The sequence below is a fragment of the Gastrolobium bilobum genome, unplaced genomic scaffold (genome assembly GCF_033153095.1).
Source record: "Gastrolobium bilobum isolate Gb01-03AN ecotype WA unplaced genomic scaffold, APGP_CSIRO_Gbil_v1 utg8551, whole genome shotgun sequence".
Lineage (NCBI taxonomy): Eukaryota > Viridiplantae > Streptophyta > Magnoliopsida > Fabales > Fabaceae > Gastrolobium > Gastrolobium bilobum.
Genome location: NW_026896068.1, coordinates 180,361 through 198,402, shown reverse-complemented (window position 1 = coordinate 198,402; position 18,042 = coordinate 180,361). Strand labels below are relative to the sequence as shown.

The 18,042-nt window shown below is 32.2% G+C and overlaps 1 protein-coding gene across 1 annotated transcript; it reads right to left on the bottom strand.

Annotated features, from left to right (window-relative positions):
* Window positions 1-1,156: 1,156 nt before the first annotated feature.
* Window positions 1,157-4,463, bottom strand: LOC133297608 (uncharacterized). Its single transcript, XM_061496774.1, has 5 exons — window positions 3,570-4,463; window positions 3,247-3,331; window positions 2,714-3,202; window positions 2,510-2,620; window positions 1,157-2,451 (listed from the first exon to the last, which is right to left on the bottom strand). The coding sequence occupies exons 1-5, from the start codon at window positions 4,461-4,463 to the stop codon at window positions 1,157-1,159; spliced, it is 2,874 nt and encodes a 957-aa protein (XP_061352758.1).
* Between the last annotated feature and the right edge of the window lie 13,579 nt (window positions 4,464-18,042).

Sequence of the window (18,042 nt, the reverse complement as noted above, 5' to 3'; positions counted from 1 at the left end):
TTGACCACAAGGCATCTGGATGAGCTACGAGGTTGAACCCAACCTTCATGATAAATGCTGAGTTCATTTCCCTCATACTCCGCAGTCCAAGGCCTCCATTTTTTTTATCCATGCAAATCTGCTTCCAGGCCACAAGATGAGAACGTCTAGAGTGTGGAGATGAACCCCAAACAAAATTTCGAATCTTCCTATCAATCTCTTCACAGGTGACTTGCGGTAATGAACACACCTGCATTGGATATGATGGGATTGCTAATAACACTGCTTTAGATAATGTAACACGACCTGCTAGAGATAGACTGGCATGATTCCAAGCAGCAATTCTAGAATTCATTCGATCCAAAACATAAGAGAAAGATGACCGACCCACTCGCTTATGATGCAAAGGAATTCCCAAGTATCTTCCAAGATCCGCAGTCAAAGAAAAACCAAGAAGCCCACTAAGATAGTTTGCTTAAGTATGACCCACATTCTGAGAAAAGAAAACTCTAGTCTTACTATGATTGACTTTTTGACCAGATGAATCACAAAATATATGTAAGGCCTGTTGAATTATTAACACTTGCTCCTGAGAAGCTTCTGCAAACAAAAGGAGATCGTCAGCAAAAAATAAGTGGGAAATTTGTGGAGCTCCCCTTTTAATCCTCACTGGCTTCCACCTCCTGTGATCCACTGCCTGAGAAATGAGATGGGCTAGTCTTTCCATGCAGAGGACAAAAAGATAAGGAGAAAGAGGATCTCCTTGTCTTAAGCCTCTAGTTGGCCGAAATTCTTTAGTACAAGCCCCATTCCAAAGAACATTCATAGTGCAAGATGAAACACACAACATAATTAGTCTTATCAAATTTTCAGGAAGCCCTACATCATATAGGGTATCCTGAAGGAAATTTCAACTGATCCTATCGTATGCTTTCTCAAGATCAACCTTGATCGCCATCCAACCTTTAGATCCTCTCTTTTTCCTCATTGAATGGATTAGCTCTTGAGCAATTATGACATTATCCGTACCTTGTCTACCTCTGATAAAACTGCACTAATTAGGCATCACCAGCTTGTCCATCTGCAATTTTAAACGGTTAGCAACAATTTTTGTTACCATTTTATAAATAACATTACACAAGCTAATCGGACGAAAACCCTTGAAAGTATGAGGATTCTAAAGTTTAGGAATCAAGCAAAGAAGAGTCTGATTCACTTCTTCTATACGACTAGGATCATTGAAGACTCCCTTAATGAAATTACAAACAGAGCTCTCCACTACATCCCATTGGCTTTGAAAAAATATGCTATGAAGACCATCAACACCAGGCGCTTTAAAAGGCCCCATTGAGAACACTACTCCTTTAATCTCTTGACTACTAGGGCAGCTCTCAAGAGCCATCATAACTCTCCTTTCCATTTCTGGGAATTTGTTCCTAATGGGAAAATTAGGCCGGAGAGGAATATCTTCCTTATATAAATTATCATAGTATTCCACTGCCATACTCATGAGAAGAGAAGGGTCAGCAATCCAATCCCCGACATCATTTTGAAGGGCATCAATCCTATTCCTCCTACGCCTGGCAACTGTTGCTGAATGAAAGAATTTAGTATTACGGTCACCAAACCGAATCCAGTCAGTTCTAGATCTTTGGTACCATGTAATCTCTTCTCTAAGATAAATAGTATTTAACTGTTGCCAGATCTCTTTCTGCAGCCTCTCCAGAGAATGACAAGGATGTTGACTTAAGCTATAATCAATTCCACGGAGGCGAGAATGAAGATTATTTTTTAACTTCTCCTCCTCCTTGTAACAATCCTTATGCCAGGATGTGGCTTTCTCTCGAAAGTTTTCACTAGATGCTTTCCAATTGTGACCACCTGCCCAGCACCTCTTCACTAGATCAGAGAAAGAATTATGAGTCAACCAAGCCGCTAGAAAACGAAAAGGACGAGCCCCTCCATTACTAAAATTTGGTTGTCCATCCCAAAGAAGGATTGGACGATGATCAGAGTTATAAAAAGGAAGGTGAGAGATAACTCTGTTCGGAAATGACATGTTCCAGCTTTGATTTACACAAGCACGATCAAGTCTCTCCAAAAGATTACCTCTTCTCCAAGAAAAACTCGGACCTTGGTGCCCCAGATCACTAAGATGACAAGACATAAGACAATCTTGAAAATCCTGCATGCTCCTCCAATTGTGAACTGAACTGCCCCTCTTCTCCTCCGAGTGAATGTAAGTATTAAAATCACCCATAATGCACCATTCATTATTATTTTGCGGCTGAATATTCTCCAAAGCATCCCATAGAGCATGACGCTCTTGACGCCGAGGACTAGCATAAACAAAGGTGAAAAATTCCTGCTTATGATAATTAAGCCAGCTTATCTTTGAATGAATAAATTGATGATCAGTATGCAGAACTTGGATATTCACTTCTGATGAATTCCAAAGAATCCATATGCCTCCTGAAAAACCAATCGGGTCAAAAATAAAAAAATTTGAGAACCCTAGGCTTTTAGCCACCTGCTTTGCACGCAGTCCACCAATACGGGTTTCCAAAAGCACTAAGATACAAATACGATATCTTCTTGTGAGGTCTTTTATTAGGGGGAAAAGCCCTTTTTTCCAGCCCCTCTACAATTCCATGAAACAATATTCATAAAAAACAAATACAGAGAAGAAGAAAGAATGGTATGAACACCAATCATTGAGGAACAGTTTGCACACTTAAATCTCCCAAAATGGAAGCACCATCTGAATCCACCAAATTGTTGTGAGCCTGATTGCCTAACACCGATTTAACCAAAGCATCAGGGGGTTCATTAGTCTCCTTAAACTCTTCGTCCGGTATTAAGATTTTTCCATTTTGCTGGCCCCTCTCAAGAAGCTGACCATTCTCCTGTTTCCCGGAAATGGAACTAAGAGCCAGATTCGAGCTTGGAGAAGGATTCACGTTACGAGCTATATCATTGAGAAACATGTTTGTATCACCTTTAGTCAAACTCAAAAAAATTCTCTCCTTAGATTCCCTCGATAAAGATTGAGGTTTAGAGGGAAGCTTGAAAGACTTAGAAGATACTGCAAGACCCGTTTGTTTTTTCTTTAGAACAAAAGATTCCTTCACCGCCCCAGTCTTCTTCGGTATCTGTTGTTTATTTTTTCTAGAAACTTTAACGCTCCCATTCTGCAGGAGTTGATCTTCTTGGTTCCTTTTTCCTGGGCCCAAATCGAAGGCTTAGTCAGACTATTAATTAGATCACCCATATGCTTAGCTGGCTGAGGAATATTTTGCGCTGACGTATCCATGATGGTTAACTGATTCAAATCAGGAATGTTGCTTGATTTCTGCAAATTAATTGCATTAAAATCCTGATGATTAGACATCCTTGCAACGTTATCATCTTTTGAAACTTTGTTAACGTCAGCAATGATTGCGAAACGTGAGCCAATTGGCTGGCCATAATTAGGGACCGTTTTTTTGATAAAATCTCCCTCTTAACAGCACCTGTATTCACTCCTCCTAAATTGGCATTAACTTGCATGACAGCACCAGATTTCCCCCCCCCCCATTATTGGCAATTACACCAGGTGCGGATTTTTTGCTCGGAATTGAATGCACTTCATGAGCCTTCTCCTTGATTGCAGCATCCATAGCTGAATTCACGACCTTCTTTCTTCCTCGCTGGTTACGCTGGACAAGCATCCAAGAACCAAAAGCCTCCCCTTCCATCGCCACCTTATGCTGAACTGTGGTGTTTGCCATTGTTGTATGAATCTGAGTACTTTGATTAATAGTACTAGTCGAAGCAGGAGCAAGGGTAGGACATGAATCACGGCGGTGACCATACCTACCACAAGCAAAGCAAACAAGGTGCAAACCTTCATAGCCCACTGGAAAAACACGGTTGCCTATTTTGAATTTAGACAGGAATCCTTTTCGAAGATCAACTTCCACACAAATACGGGCAAATTTTGCTCGATCTGTGAACTCCTTATCTCCTATGATATCTTTCCGAATTGAATTCCTATCAATCTTGAGTGTTCTCCCGAAAAGATTACCTATGTTACATAGGTGCCTAGACGTATAAAATTCAATTGGGAGGCCTGGAATACGTAGCCATACAACCAGCTTCTTGAAATCATCATCATGAGGGTTAAAGAAGGGACGCCAACGTTGAACCATTACATAATGATCAGCTACAACCCAAGGACCCTCTTGCAAAACAAAATTGTAGTCCTCAATCTTGTCAAACCGAAATAAAAAATAATCATTCTCCATATCAATGAACTCATAAGAGCCGCTTAAATTCCACATCTTCAACAACCTATTTTGAAAAAACTTCACCCCCACACGCTTTCCTAAAAGTTTCACAATAATTGCCATCCTCCAAGGTTTGCAGCTTTCTTTGTGAATCTCCTTTTCAAAACGATATGAGGGGCAGAAGGGATCATCAACAGATTGGTTGCACTCTTCCATGAACAAGCTAGCTTCACCATGATGATATGAATGTTCTTGGCTCGAATATGATTATCTCTTGTAAAGGAAATCTGTGATTTATAAAAAAAAAAAAAAAAAAAAAATATAGATATACAATAAAGAAAAAGATTCATTTACAATTTTTTTTTTACAAATTACACTAAGTATGACCAGTCATACACTCTTGATTTAAGTATGACCGGTTATATTTAGTGTAGTTTGTAAACAAAAAATTTGTAAATATAACATACAATAATGTATAACAATTATGTTATATTTTCTTCTTCTTTTATTGTATTCTTTTAAAATAACATTGAAACTCGTGTTTTTTTTTTCCCCACGAGATGGTGATGGGTGTGTTGTTTTAATTTTGATTGACAAACTTACATTCGATGACGAGAAAAGGAGACGAGAGCTCAAATAAAGGGTTTCCATCCATTTTACTTACAATTGTTGAAGACTCGTTAGTCAAGTTTTTCATTTTGTTGACGTCAAGATACGATTTTTTTCCCCCATTTTTATTTTTCTCATAGTTTCTTTGTTTAAACTACTTTCTAAGCAAAATATTAGCCTACTGGTTTATCTCATTTTCGTTTCTCTAATACTAGACAAATTCTATCTTATCTTATGCTTTGTCAGTCCTCAATACATCATATATATGATTTATCTTAGCCAAAAGGTTAGCGTACTTGATGAAGTAAAAACAGAATCCTTCCTCCATATTTAATGTAAAATTATAATGACAAGAAATAAAGCCATGTTCTTATGCGTGGTTACCTGTCCATAAGTTTTGGATAAGGCCTAAGATAAACAAACTCCTATTACGTGACGAAACCACTCGCTAATCCCTATTCAATTACGTTTATATATCGTAATTGTATCTAGTGGTTCGTGAATTTCCATAGTATTATGAAAATAACGGTGTTATCAAAAAAAAAAATAATAAAAAAATAACGGAACCGTTTTAATTTGCGTGGTTACGGATTAATCGATGTTCCTTTTTTGCCTACTAATAAATTAATATGCATAATCTTTAGCATTGAAACGAGTTGTTTCGATCCACAGCTAGCCGTTACCATGGGATTTATAAAATTTGAGATGTTTCTAATGACAAATAACCTTCACCTTTTTTTTCTTTTTTCTTTTTTGTAATGAATAATCTTCATCTTTCGATTACATAATCTCTCCTTCTTGAACAAATTCTTGAGATTGAGTCATTTATATCCTGACTCCATTTTCAATTCTAATGATATATGTCAAAACTTAATTAATTAAATTGATATAAATACTCAATATTATTAAACAGAAAAAATATATTGCAGACAGTTTGGTGAAAAGAAGAAAAGAATAGAAATAGAGGATGAGTATAATTAAGCATTTGATAATAGCACATGAAGAAATAAAATAAATAAATTCATGTATTTAAAATATTTAAAGAATGAACTTAATGTCCCAAACCATGTTAAAAATTCCGAAAATCATCATGTGATGCGCATACAAAAGTGACTAAATAGAAAAAAGAGGTAGGATCTTTTGACATCCGTATCAAATTTTAATTTTGACACATCATCTCAGAACCGTTAGATCAAAAAAATTAATGACTCTGATTTGCAAGCATGTGACACCATTGATCTTTTTTTATCTAACGGCTCTGAGATGAGGTGTCAAAATTAAAATTTGACACCGATGTCAAAGGATCTACCTCTAGAAAAAAATTGGATTTGATATAAGAAGAAATCATCTGTATCTCAATTATAATTATCGAAATAATAAAATATTTAACTTCTACAATAAAGATCTTAAACACCTTTCTATAGATAAATTATAAATCAAATTAAAATTTTAAAAATAAAGAAAATTTCTAAAAATAAATATAATGATAGCTACCTTTTAAAAATAAATTTTTAAAAAAAAAATTAAAATAAAAAATAAAATAAAATTTAAAATAAAAATAATTAAATCTTTCAAAACATATATCAAATCTTAGATCTTAAATAACAAAAAGTTTGTTGTTTCCCTATTTTTGCCTATCAAATTACAACCTAAAATATTGCTGGACTTGATTTGATTATAATCTATTAGATTTTAAATTATTGTTTCTTTAAATATATAAGTCATGCTTAATAGCCATACTTATATTTTACTCCAAACCTTCTTGAGTCAATCCATTGATTGATTAGGCTATGTGAAATGGCCCACTGTAAAACTCATGGTATCAATAGGGGAGGATAAAGATTGGGTTTTATCCATCCCGATCCTTTCCATTATGTCTCACCCTAAAATATTCGCCTCAAGAAAAATATCAACTTCCCACCCTCGCCATCCCACACCATACATTTATAAATATTTTGAAAACTTAATGCAATAGGGAACATCCCATATATGTAAACCAAAAATATTTACAGCATAAACATTAAATTAGAAAAAAAAAATTAACGTAGTTAACTTAATTAGTAACTAAATTAATATGAAGTAACGGGTAATCCCAGATGAACTTAATTTATGTGTAATGTTAGGAGTTCAAATCGTGAAGTGGCCATTTAGATCAAGAATTTACCTAACTATAATCCCGACCTGAGAGATTAGATTTCTTTCACAATATATATTAATATAATAGCTAGGTGTCATGCTTCGTGCACATCTCGCCAAGCATTATTCATAAGAATAACCTAACAAAAGCACGTGATTCTTTCTAAACACTAAAAATATTCGTTGGTAACTGATAATTGGTTGGTCAACAGTAAATAAACGTTAAGAACTTTTTTTAAATATTTCTTATGATTAAAAATGGTTTTTAATTATGTACCCAAAAAATGGTTTTTAATTTAGGAATCTAATCGCATTAAGGACGAGATTAACATCAGTGCTTTGACTAACACTCTAGAAGCAAGACAAGGAGAGTAAAAATAAAATAAAATAAAATCGTAGTTCAGACTTCAGTTACACCTAAAAGGCTGGTCAATATTCCACTGATATACTTGTTAACTATGTTATGATGTGAAATTAGATCATTGCTTACGCCATAGAACACAGAGTAATCAAGCAGAAAAGATTATTTATTATCATTAGGCCGGTTTGAATTATGTACCCAAACCTATTTTTAATTCAGAATTACGGAAACAATTGAAATGTAGCAAATTCGCATGCATGCTCCTTAATAGCTAAAAACAAAAAACAAAAAAGGAAAGGATGATTGAATGGGCCAACCACTTGGTCCCAGGCCTATGTGGTGTCCATTTGTTGGGCAAAAGTAGAGTAGTTGGCCACAAGGGCTTTTAATTGGATGCTTGAAAGAACCATGCTACTCTAGATCACAGGCCATGCACTTCTACAGTAAATTTATTTAATTTTTTAAAAAATTAATATGTTCTACCTTTCGGTCTATTTTATTACGAATGAGCATCTTAACAATGATAAACAACTATTATCCAACATTTTAGAAATATAACACATTTTCTCTTCCCAATAACGTTTTTGAGAGAAGTTTAAAATCTTAATTTCGGAACCCGTCTAAAATCGAACTAGTCACGATAAACCAATTAAAATATCTCAAAAAGAAAAAGAAATATAACACATTTTTATTATTTTTTTTAATAATCAGATTATAATTTCAGTATCTCTCACGAGAGAAGAGTTTAGTTTTCTGTTATTATTATTTTGTTATGAACTTCTCTTGCACCCTTTGGGCTTGATTGATGTGCCTTGTGCTGTGTAAATCTGTTTTTTGGTCCTTTGTGCTTTTTTTAATTTCACCTGAAAGTGGGAGCGGTGAGGATCAAATTCGTGACCTCGTGATCACTGAAGCTCTGACACCATAAAAAGCGTCGCTACAACCCAAAACCCTTAAAGTATTGAGTGAAATTAAATTAATTATTTTATATCTCCCTAACAGTTTTAGTCCTAAAAGTTGGAGAAAAAGAAAAAAAAGGGGAGGATGATGTTCCTATATCAGAAAATTAGAAGTCACGGATCCTCTTCCTTATTTTTAAATTTTTTTTTTTCCAGTTTATTGAGTTGCTTAGCTTATTTTCAAAGGTAAAAGTATGGTTGGGGTTCTATCTACCTTTAGAATTCTACAGAGTCAGAAAATTTTGTGAGAAATGATAAAAAAAAGTAAAATTCGCACTAACTTAAACTGGATAACAATGTAGTTGATCATTACATAACCAGATCTGAAGAACTATTCAAGTTTTCTTTGTACATGAAAAATAATAAAAACGAAGGGGGGCAAATTCATAGTACATTAAATGTAGTCTAAGACAAAAGTTCGATAAATTTGAAGGGAAGCGATCGCCCCTTCTAACCTCTCTGTCATTGCATATGTCAATGGCGTCCTAACGTTCATGAAGCAATTATCCTTAATTATTTTTTCTTGAAAAGAAGAAGAAGACATGATTAGAACTTAAAAGTCAACAAAAGACAGTGTTTTGACTCTTTCGAGTACCAACATATGACCCTTAAAAGAACCCCAACAATGAAAAAAGAAAGTTACTAACAATATAATTGCATCACGGACCAACCTCTTTGGTTGTAACAATAATTCTGTTAGAGAATAAAATAAAAGTCTGGCCATCACCTAACCTTAAATTTTGGGTTGAATATGATATCAGAGTTTCAGTGATCATAAAGTCACAAGTTTGATTCTTATCACCTCCCACTTTCAGGTGAAATTAAGAAAAGCACAAAATAGACTAAAAAAATAGGTTTGTGCAGCACAGACCAAAATTGGGCTTGTGCCATATCCACGCTTCAAGGCCAAAGGGCTCTGGCGAGAGGGGGTGTGTTAGAGAATAAAATAAAAGCCTTAAAAAAACCATCACCTAACACCTTAAGGTTTTGAGTTGAATTAATTCTTAACAGATTCTCTGCAACCGTGTAGAAAAGTATGGGCGTTTCTATCTGTTTATTATTGTTTTTAGGTTAAACTACAGCCTGACGTTGAAAATATTACTCGCTCTTAAATATAATAATTTAAACTTTAAATTAGCATGTTATTTATTTTATTATTCAAAACTTAATTTTAATATACCGATAATATAAAATAGTTTGAAGTATATTCCAATAACATATAGTTATATTATTTAATAAATTTGAAATTTGGAGCAACCAAAGATTTGGCAATGAGGAGAGATATATTGGATCACGTTATTTGATTCATAGATCCAATTGCTTGTTGTTTGTTAAGCATGATTAATTGTAAAGACTTCATCTTTCAAGTATTGAATTGAAAAATTGAAAATGTTAATCATCATATTCTTCCATCCTCTACAATCAGAATTTCTTGATTCTAATTTGGATAAGGTAACAGAACCTATTGCATTGCCTTTTAATTAGGAGCATATGAGATATTCTGTTTCCCTCCCGTTGTTGAGAGTTATAGAGAAGAATGAAGAGTCTAAAAGGTTGAGACAACTGCAACTGATGCTTCAAGCAATGATCAAGTAGTGTGGAATTTGTTGTCCAATAACAATCTTAAATAAAATTGAATGGCTTGCTTAGCTTCTCAAATTCATTGGATGTGGAGGTTGTGACATTTTAATATTTTGCCAGAAAGATGTTAAACTCTTATGAGGAACCTTTTTGCTAAAAAAGCAAAATTGGAAAATAAATTTTGGAGGAGAAATAAAATGAAGTCGTGAGAAAATGTGAACCTGTCTGCTTTTTCAAAGTTTTAGGCTTTTAGGCGTTGACTTGGAGGAACTAATAAGTTCTGTGCAAATGGGCTATATGAGCCACCAAATTCAACTCTCATTTTCTTTTGGATGTCTGATTACTGGGTACCAGCTTTGCATTCATTGACCACTGTGCTAGTGAAAGCCTTTGTTTAACTCTCCCACTCTCAACTGATATTCCTCAATTTTGTTAACTAATATAATAATACGTAAGTGTATAATAAGGGGTAGGATATTGTAACAACCAATTAGTGTTACTACTAATGTTACTACCGATCAATTTCACCGTTAGATCGATTATATGGATCTAACGGTTATATTTATTTCCATCTTTGTATGATTATGATTCCCCATATTTAATGTGACAACATTAAATATGGAAATCATAACCATACAAAGGTGGAAATAAATATAAAGTATTAAATATGGGGAATCATAATCATACAAAGATGGAAATAAATATAACCGTTGGATTAACATAATGATCTAACGGTGAAATTGATTGGTAATAACACTAGTTAATTGTTACAATATCCTTTCCCGTGTAACAAATAAAAATTAATTATTATTGATTCGAGTAACAAGAAGTTTGTTCTCCTTAAATAAAGGTTTGGACCTCTATAAAGAAATGAGGCAGAGCTTAAAGCAAAGAAACCATCTCCAGTTCAACCATCGGAGTTGGAATTGAAGCAATTGCTCCAACACTTGAAGTATATATGTATTTTTGGGGAAGAACAAGACATTGTCTGTCATTAGAGGTGTAAATAGGTTAGGCTCAGCTTTGCCTTAAATAAGCTAAGCATGCGTAAAATATTTTAAACCTATCCTGGTCTATTAGCCTTGTGTAGACCCAGATTATAAGTATGATTTTTCCTATATTTGAAAAACAAAAAACTTAGCCTAGACCTGTTAGCCTATTTAAGCCGATTATGCATTCAATAATGAAAAAAAATTAAAATAAGGGAAAGTTATACTTACCACCACCAAATCTTAATCGTTAATTTCCGTCAATCTAACGATTATAATTTATCGGGAATTAATAATTAATTAATAAGTGTCATACAATAAATTATAACCGCTAAATTGACGGAAATCAACAGTAAAGATTTGATGGTAAGAAGTGGTAAACTTAATTGATGGTAAGTATAACCTTCTTCTTAAAATAATATTATTTTATTATTCAAAATATTAAAATAATAATTTTATTTATTTTATTTTAAATGAATAATATGATATAGGCTGGCCTGTAGGCTTATAGACCCAGTATGTAAAAGAAAACTTATAGTTTATTTTCTAAATAGGCTTTTTTAAAAGTCTGAGTCTTTTTTATTTGACTATATATATATAATAAGCAGAGTCTGACCTGATGTAGGTTGGACCGTATGCCTCTATTAGGTCGCTTGACCTATTTACACCGCTGCCTGTCATCATACCTGCGTACCTAACTCAAGAACAAGAAAGAGTACTTATTGAGAAAGTGAAGGAATACCAGGAAGCAATTGGGTGGACCATGGCAGATATCAAAGAAATCAGTCTCACCTTTTGCATGCACAAAATTTTACTTAACATGAGGAAAGCAAATAGAAATTTAATTACTTAATCATGGTTTTTTTTCATTCAAGTACATCTTTAATAATAATAGAAATTAAATTAATTTATCTATTTTTTTTGTATATATTAATTTATCTATTTTATTCTTCTTAAAAGAAGAAATCAGATCGAGGACAAAAAGGAAATAGATATGTAAATTGAAAAATACGTAGAGGAGAAAAAAAATAACGACACGAGCGAGAGACCAATGACCTTAATAAGAAAGGTATAAAGCTGTCCCACGGACCCACATAACAAGTTGGTTTGGCAAACCACAAACGCTGTAAGGAGAAAGTTAGTCTGAAAAAAACAAGGGCGCGTATACAAGAAAATAATCACCGCTTATGAAATTGCAGGTGACCAAACTAGTATAATGATGTAGGTTTGATTGATTCCACCTTTCAGATGGCATGTTAGCATTAATTTCTCATCAGTAAAATGCTTATCTCCTTTAATGGAAAAGAGTAAAGACTAAAGAGCCACCAATGTTATTGTTTTTTTTTTTTTTTTTGATAAAAAGATGTTATTGTTTCTTTCATAATTGAATCTGATGATTGTAGTACAGGAGAGAAAGGCTATTCACATATAAAAATTTATTAACGAAAATTATATATATATATATATATATATATATATATATATATATATATAATTTAATTGAATCTGTCGTTGCTGTACATAAAACGGTTGTAGAAATGATTTTACCATATATATATATTATATATATATATATATCATAACAAAAATGTTTTTTACACGTCATATTTACAAATTCCCATTCTCTTCAGCCGATGATTCAGAAGCAGAGTCATCCAATGTTCAATTTGATGTAGTCTCACTGTCTGAAGTTCCTATTGGCCTTTCTTTAAGGTATTTTAAGAACCAATACATTATACTAGCTGTTAGTGTTAGGTCATTAATTTTTTGATTCACCTGGAAAAGTGTAACATCATTGAAAAGTTTTGATATGGTTTGCAGGAGAAAGTTGGTCTGAATTACAAACGCTTCATATATGATTCCCCCCACCCCCACCCCACCCCCACCCCCAATTTTGTTCTTAAGGGGTAAGTAAACAAAATAATTAAATTTTTAATGGTGTTAAAGATGAATTTGGATAAAAAAAATTTATAGAAGATTAAGTGATTAAAAAAATATGAGGGGATAAGTGAATCATCGAAAAACCATGGGTGATTTTTAATTTTTTCCTAAAAAAATTATCTTGGAAGAGTCCACCTCCATATGGAATTTTTCGACAATGCTCGAATCAAATCAAATAGGATAACTGATTAAGCAGTAGAGAAATAAAAAAAAAATCACTTTACTATGAAAGCGTATTAAAATTAAATACAAATATAATTTAATAGAGTTTAACATTAAATATATTACAACAATATAACTTTCTATCCGTTCATCTAACCTTTACACAACATGTTTGAGATGGAGAATTTAAAAAAAAAAAAAGTAATTTTTTGTTTTAAGTAAATATTAAATTTAATATTTTTATAATAAAAAAGTAAACCAGAAAATGTATTATAAAACTTTTTAACCTTCTTTATTTATTCTTATAAATGGTATATAATTCTTCCAAGTTAAAAGTAAGAAAATTATTTAATTTTTCTTTCTTTCTAAACTCATCCGTCCAATATAACATAAAAGAACATACTTGACTTTAATGTTTTTGTCTTTACGATATTTTAGTTCACAAGTTCCAACGTTTTTTTACCTTTTGAGTTTTGAGTAGTTTGAGTTGAAGTGCCCAGAATTCAATACATCAATCATCAATGATATTTCAATTATCTAAGCTGCTGGGTTGACGCATCGAGAGTTATTAAAGTTCATCCCGCAAATTTAGCTCAATTATCGCATTAAGTTTTGCCGCTCAACTCAAAACTTTGTTTCTTGTTCAACATAAAATAATGGCGTGTTTGATGTGATGCATAGCATAAGGTTTGATAATATAAACTTATACTGTACGTTATGATATTTTCAGTTATTAGATGTGATCATTGTATAATATAAGCTTATACAACAGAATTCTTTAATACATCAAAATAATGTATAACTTAATCCGTCCTAAAATGAAGAGATTAGACCTGATAAGGAATTAGAGTATTAATATCGTTGATAATATCAATTATCAAAATTAATATTTCATTTTAATATTAATATATTAAAATAAAAATTAATTTTTCAATATATTAAATTTTAAAATATTGAATATTTTTATTTTTATAAAAATTAATTTATTTTTTGGACACACTAATCAATAGATTTTTATAAAATTTATATCATATGACATTTTTTGAAGAATTATATAAATTCTTTATTAAAAGATATTTTTATTAAAAATATTTATTTTTATCCTATATAGTATTTTACTGTGCATTACCAAATATTAGATGATAACATCTTATATAATATATTATTTTATACAATACCATACCAAACGCTTAATATTATTAAAATTTAATCAGGTCTTAGACAATTAAACCTTATACTATCAGACCTTATCTAATACTATGTACCAATTCGTGTCAGCACAAGTCACCAGCATTTTTTTAGAAAAAAAGTCCAAAACTTGAGACAGGATTTGGCCCAAGTTTAAGACATGTTCCATTTTTTATCTAAAAGTACACACACTTAACGTTTGGAAGGAAGCCGAAGCCCAAGCTCAAAAAATAGCTCAGTATTGATCATTAGAAAGTTAAGTGTGTGTACTTTTAGATATATCAACTCTCATTTATATTTAGATTTTACTTGCAATAGATTACTAAAAGCACAAAAGTAGTATTTAATTTTTTTTTTTTTTTTTGGAGTTACCCCACCCTAATTATCTCTTTGAGACGAGTTGGCTCTCTCCGGTATCCCCACGAGCTTCGACTCTTTGAGCCGGCTATGGAACTAATCCGGAGTGCGGGGGAACAGTGATGGCTAAAGGTTCAGCCCCCTCCCCAAGAATGCATTCAGCAGAAATCGAACACATATCCAACCCCACTAACTCAGCGCCAAGTTACCAACTGAGCTGCACCCATTGGGTTTTAATTAAATTATTTTTCTTATACTTCGAGAGTGGGGTGTAAATGGGCTAGGCCGGTCTATAAGGGCCTACGACCTAGCCTAAATAGTAAAATAGAACATGCCTAAGCTTTTTTAAAAATCTATTTAAAAAACAGGCCATGGATTTTTTGTACGTTTCGGGCCTCTAAGCTTACGGACCGGCCTATATCATATTATTTATTTTAGATAAACTAAATAAAATTATTATTTTAATAATTTTGAATAATAAAATAATATTATTTTAGTTATTTTTTTAATTATTGAATATTTAATAGGCTTAAATAGGCTAACAGACCTAGGTCAAGACTTTTATTTTTTAAATATAGGTCAGACTATATTTGTAATTTGAGGCCTACACAGGCTAATAGACCAGGCCAGACCCAATATTTTTCACAACAGGCCCAGGCTATTTAAGTCAAAGCCTAGCCTATTTACTCCCCTACTTCGAGACATGCTTTAAAGAGTAAAATAGGAATGGATCCTCTCATGTGAAAAAGTGGTCATGTTATTTGATCGCAACCACTCATTTAAATATTATACACTTTTATCTCTTTTATCTCATCATCAATAAATGATTGTGATCAAATAACATGACCACGTGATAACTTTTTCACGTGAGAATATCGATTCCCGTGTAAAATAGAATTTTTTTTTTTTTTTTGTAGATAAGAGTAAAATAGACTTTTGGAATGATTATTTTATTATGAGAATTTTAATGCGTTTTTGGATTAGAAAACCTTGGATGGAGTTCTAGTACTGTGTGGTGAAAGAAACGTACGCATATTTATATTTATATTTACATTTTTTTGGCAATTCATTAGAAACACAGTTTCTCATATTTTAGGAGATAATTTTATTTTTTACACATATATAAAAATATATGGGGTTCATGTGGGATCATGTGAAAAGAAGAGAAAAAAAAATATTGACCTCACATACTTTTATGTATATATGAGAGTTAAAATCATCTCCTACAACATAAAAATCATTAATCCAGTAAATAATACTTTGGATTAGTTTATTTATATTCACTCTGAATGATGCGCAATCACCTAAGAAGTGTCGCAACCGTATCGCGACGTGACGGCGAAAGAAATTAAATGTTTAAAACAATGGAGTCGCCACCAAGGTTTATTTAGGAAAACATTGGAAAAACCTTTTTTTAAAGACAACTGGTCTTTGAAAACAAAAGAAATGGATTCGGGAGTCGATTACGAATAGGGAAGGTATTAGCACCCTACACCGTCCGTTAAAAAACGGTTACCTTATATTAATTATGCAAATTATTGATAATATTTTAAATATTTATTTCACCCTAAATAAATAAAATTGATCATTTGGAAAAGAAAACTAATTTTGAAATTTTATTTTTGTGCTTGACGGGAAGAGTCCCGCTCCGACGTATCCCTCGGTACAATAGGGAACTCAAAGCTACGTCGTTCTGTAGAAAATATTTGTGTGTTGATTGATTTTATTTTTTTTGAAAGTAGTTTTAATTTGAAAATTTTGGATTTGATGGTTTCGGAATATCAAACTGTCGCAGTTAAAATAATCCGAAATGATAATTGCAGGATTAACAAGCTATCTCAACTCAGCTAATCCTTTTTTAGAAGAATAATAATATTCATATTATTATTTTTTGTTATCGTAAATTTTATGATAAATTTGATTTAATTTTGAATCACCAAGCCGTCTCGGCAAAAATGAGTCAAAAATAAAATGTGTGGGGTTAACAAGCCGTCACGGCTTAGCTGACTCCCATTTCAATTGATATCAAACTAATTTTTTATTCCTTATGTTTTAATTAACCCAAAATCAAATAGTTTTAAATAAAACCTTGATTTTTTTGTTTGTTTGTTTGTTTATTATTACTAAATGGTCTAAAATCATCGGACTGTCACAGTCGAAATAATTCTAAAGAATAAAGGAATTAACAAGCTGTCACAACTCAGCTAATCCTTTTAACATATATTTCATGTTATTTTATGATAAACTTAAATAAAATTTGAATCACCAAGTCGTCTCGACCAAAATGATCCAAAACAAAATCTATGGGATTAACAAACCGTCACGGTTAAATTACCCATGTAAATCTAATATGATAATTTTTATTTAGAATTATTGATAAAATCTAACTGGATTTTAGGTCATCGTTAGTATACTGTAAAAAAATATTATTTGAGAAATTGCAACATGTTATAATAAACAACAAGAAAACAAAGTTATTATGTTACCTTCAAAAGGCAACGCTGTGAATGCGCAGGTACATGGACCAAAAACAATGATGTTTGCAAATTTATATTATTAAAATATTCAAATTGTTTGTTATAAAAAAAAAAAATATTCAAATTGTTTTATAACACGACAAAGTATTGTTACCATTGTTAGTATAAAGCAAAGAAATTGGAATGAGTCAAACAAATGGCATATTGCTTCGTGAGTGTGCATGCCATGGAGCTTAAGTTTGATGATCCATTAAAACAACTCTTTAACAAGAATCAAAAGATACAATGAAATATTAAAATATTAAAACATGCAACATGACATCATTCATCATGATGGCGTACGTGCCTAGATCAAGAAAGCTGAAATTTGCTATTCATTTCATATATATCTTATAACTTAGAATGTGGTTCCTGAACCACCTTTTTCTTGTTTTCCACATTTGTTTCTAATATTTATGCCCTTATCACACCATTTAATATTATAATAAATAGCAAATACAAAGACACAAAAGGAACCCTTTGAAGTGAAACGTGCACACGCATTCTTTAGCAACGTATACACATATTGAATGACTAATGCATATAAATTTCTTTTAACCAAAATATTAAATCTGACCTTGAGTTTAGAATCCATGGTGGAGAGAAACTGAGCAAGATACTCCTCGTAACATCTTGATTGAAATGTGTAACTCTTGGAGGTTGCTTCAGTCAGCAGTGGTAATGGCAAACATAGGTGATCAGGAATGGAAAATAAAGGAGAAGGTTCTTGAATCTTTTACTGTGATGAAGATGACATATTGATATCTCTTATTGGTTTCACCTCCTTCTTTTTAGAAATAAAATAATTTCTGAACCTCTTAACCCCTCTCTTCGTTGTATTTGTTCTCATTTTCTATTTTTTATCTCAGAGAATTTTTCACAGCTTTCCTTTAGAATTTTCTCTCTCTTTTTTTTTTTTTTTTTACTCTCTTAGTATGAAACCTTTTTATACCATGGTTTGGCGGTGTAAATTTTTTCTGCTCTTCAATAAAATAT

Excerpts from the sequence above, each read along its gene's own strand:
- LOC133297608 (XM_061496774.1), bottom strand. The coding sequence starts at position 4,463 with ATGGAAGAGTGCAACCAATCTGTTGATGATCCCTTCTGCCCCTCATAT. Across the intron at positions 3,332-3,569 it reads GCAAAAAATCCGCACCTGGT|AAATCAAGCAACATTCCTGA; the intron begins GTAATTGCCAAT and ends ATTAATTTGCAG. Across the intron at positions 3,203-3,246 it reads TCAGCCAGCTAAGCATATGG|GAAAAAGGAACCAAGAAGAT; the intron begins GTGATCTAATTA and ends ATTTGGGCCCAG.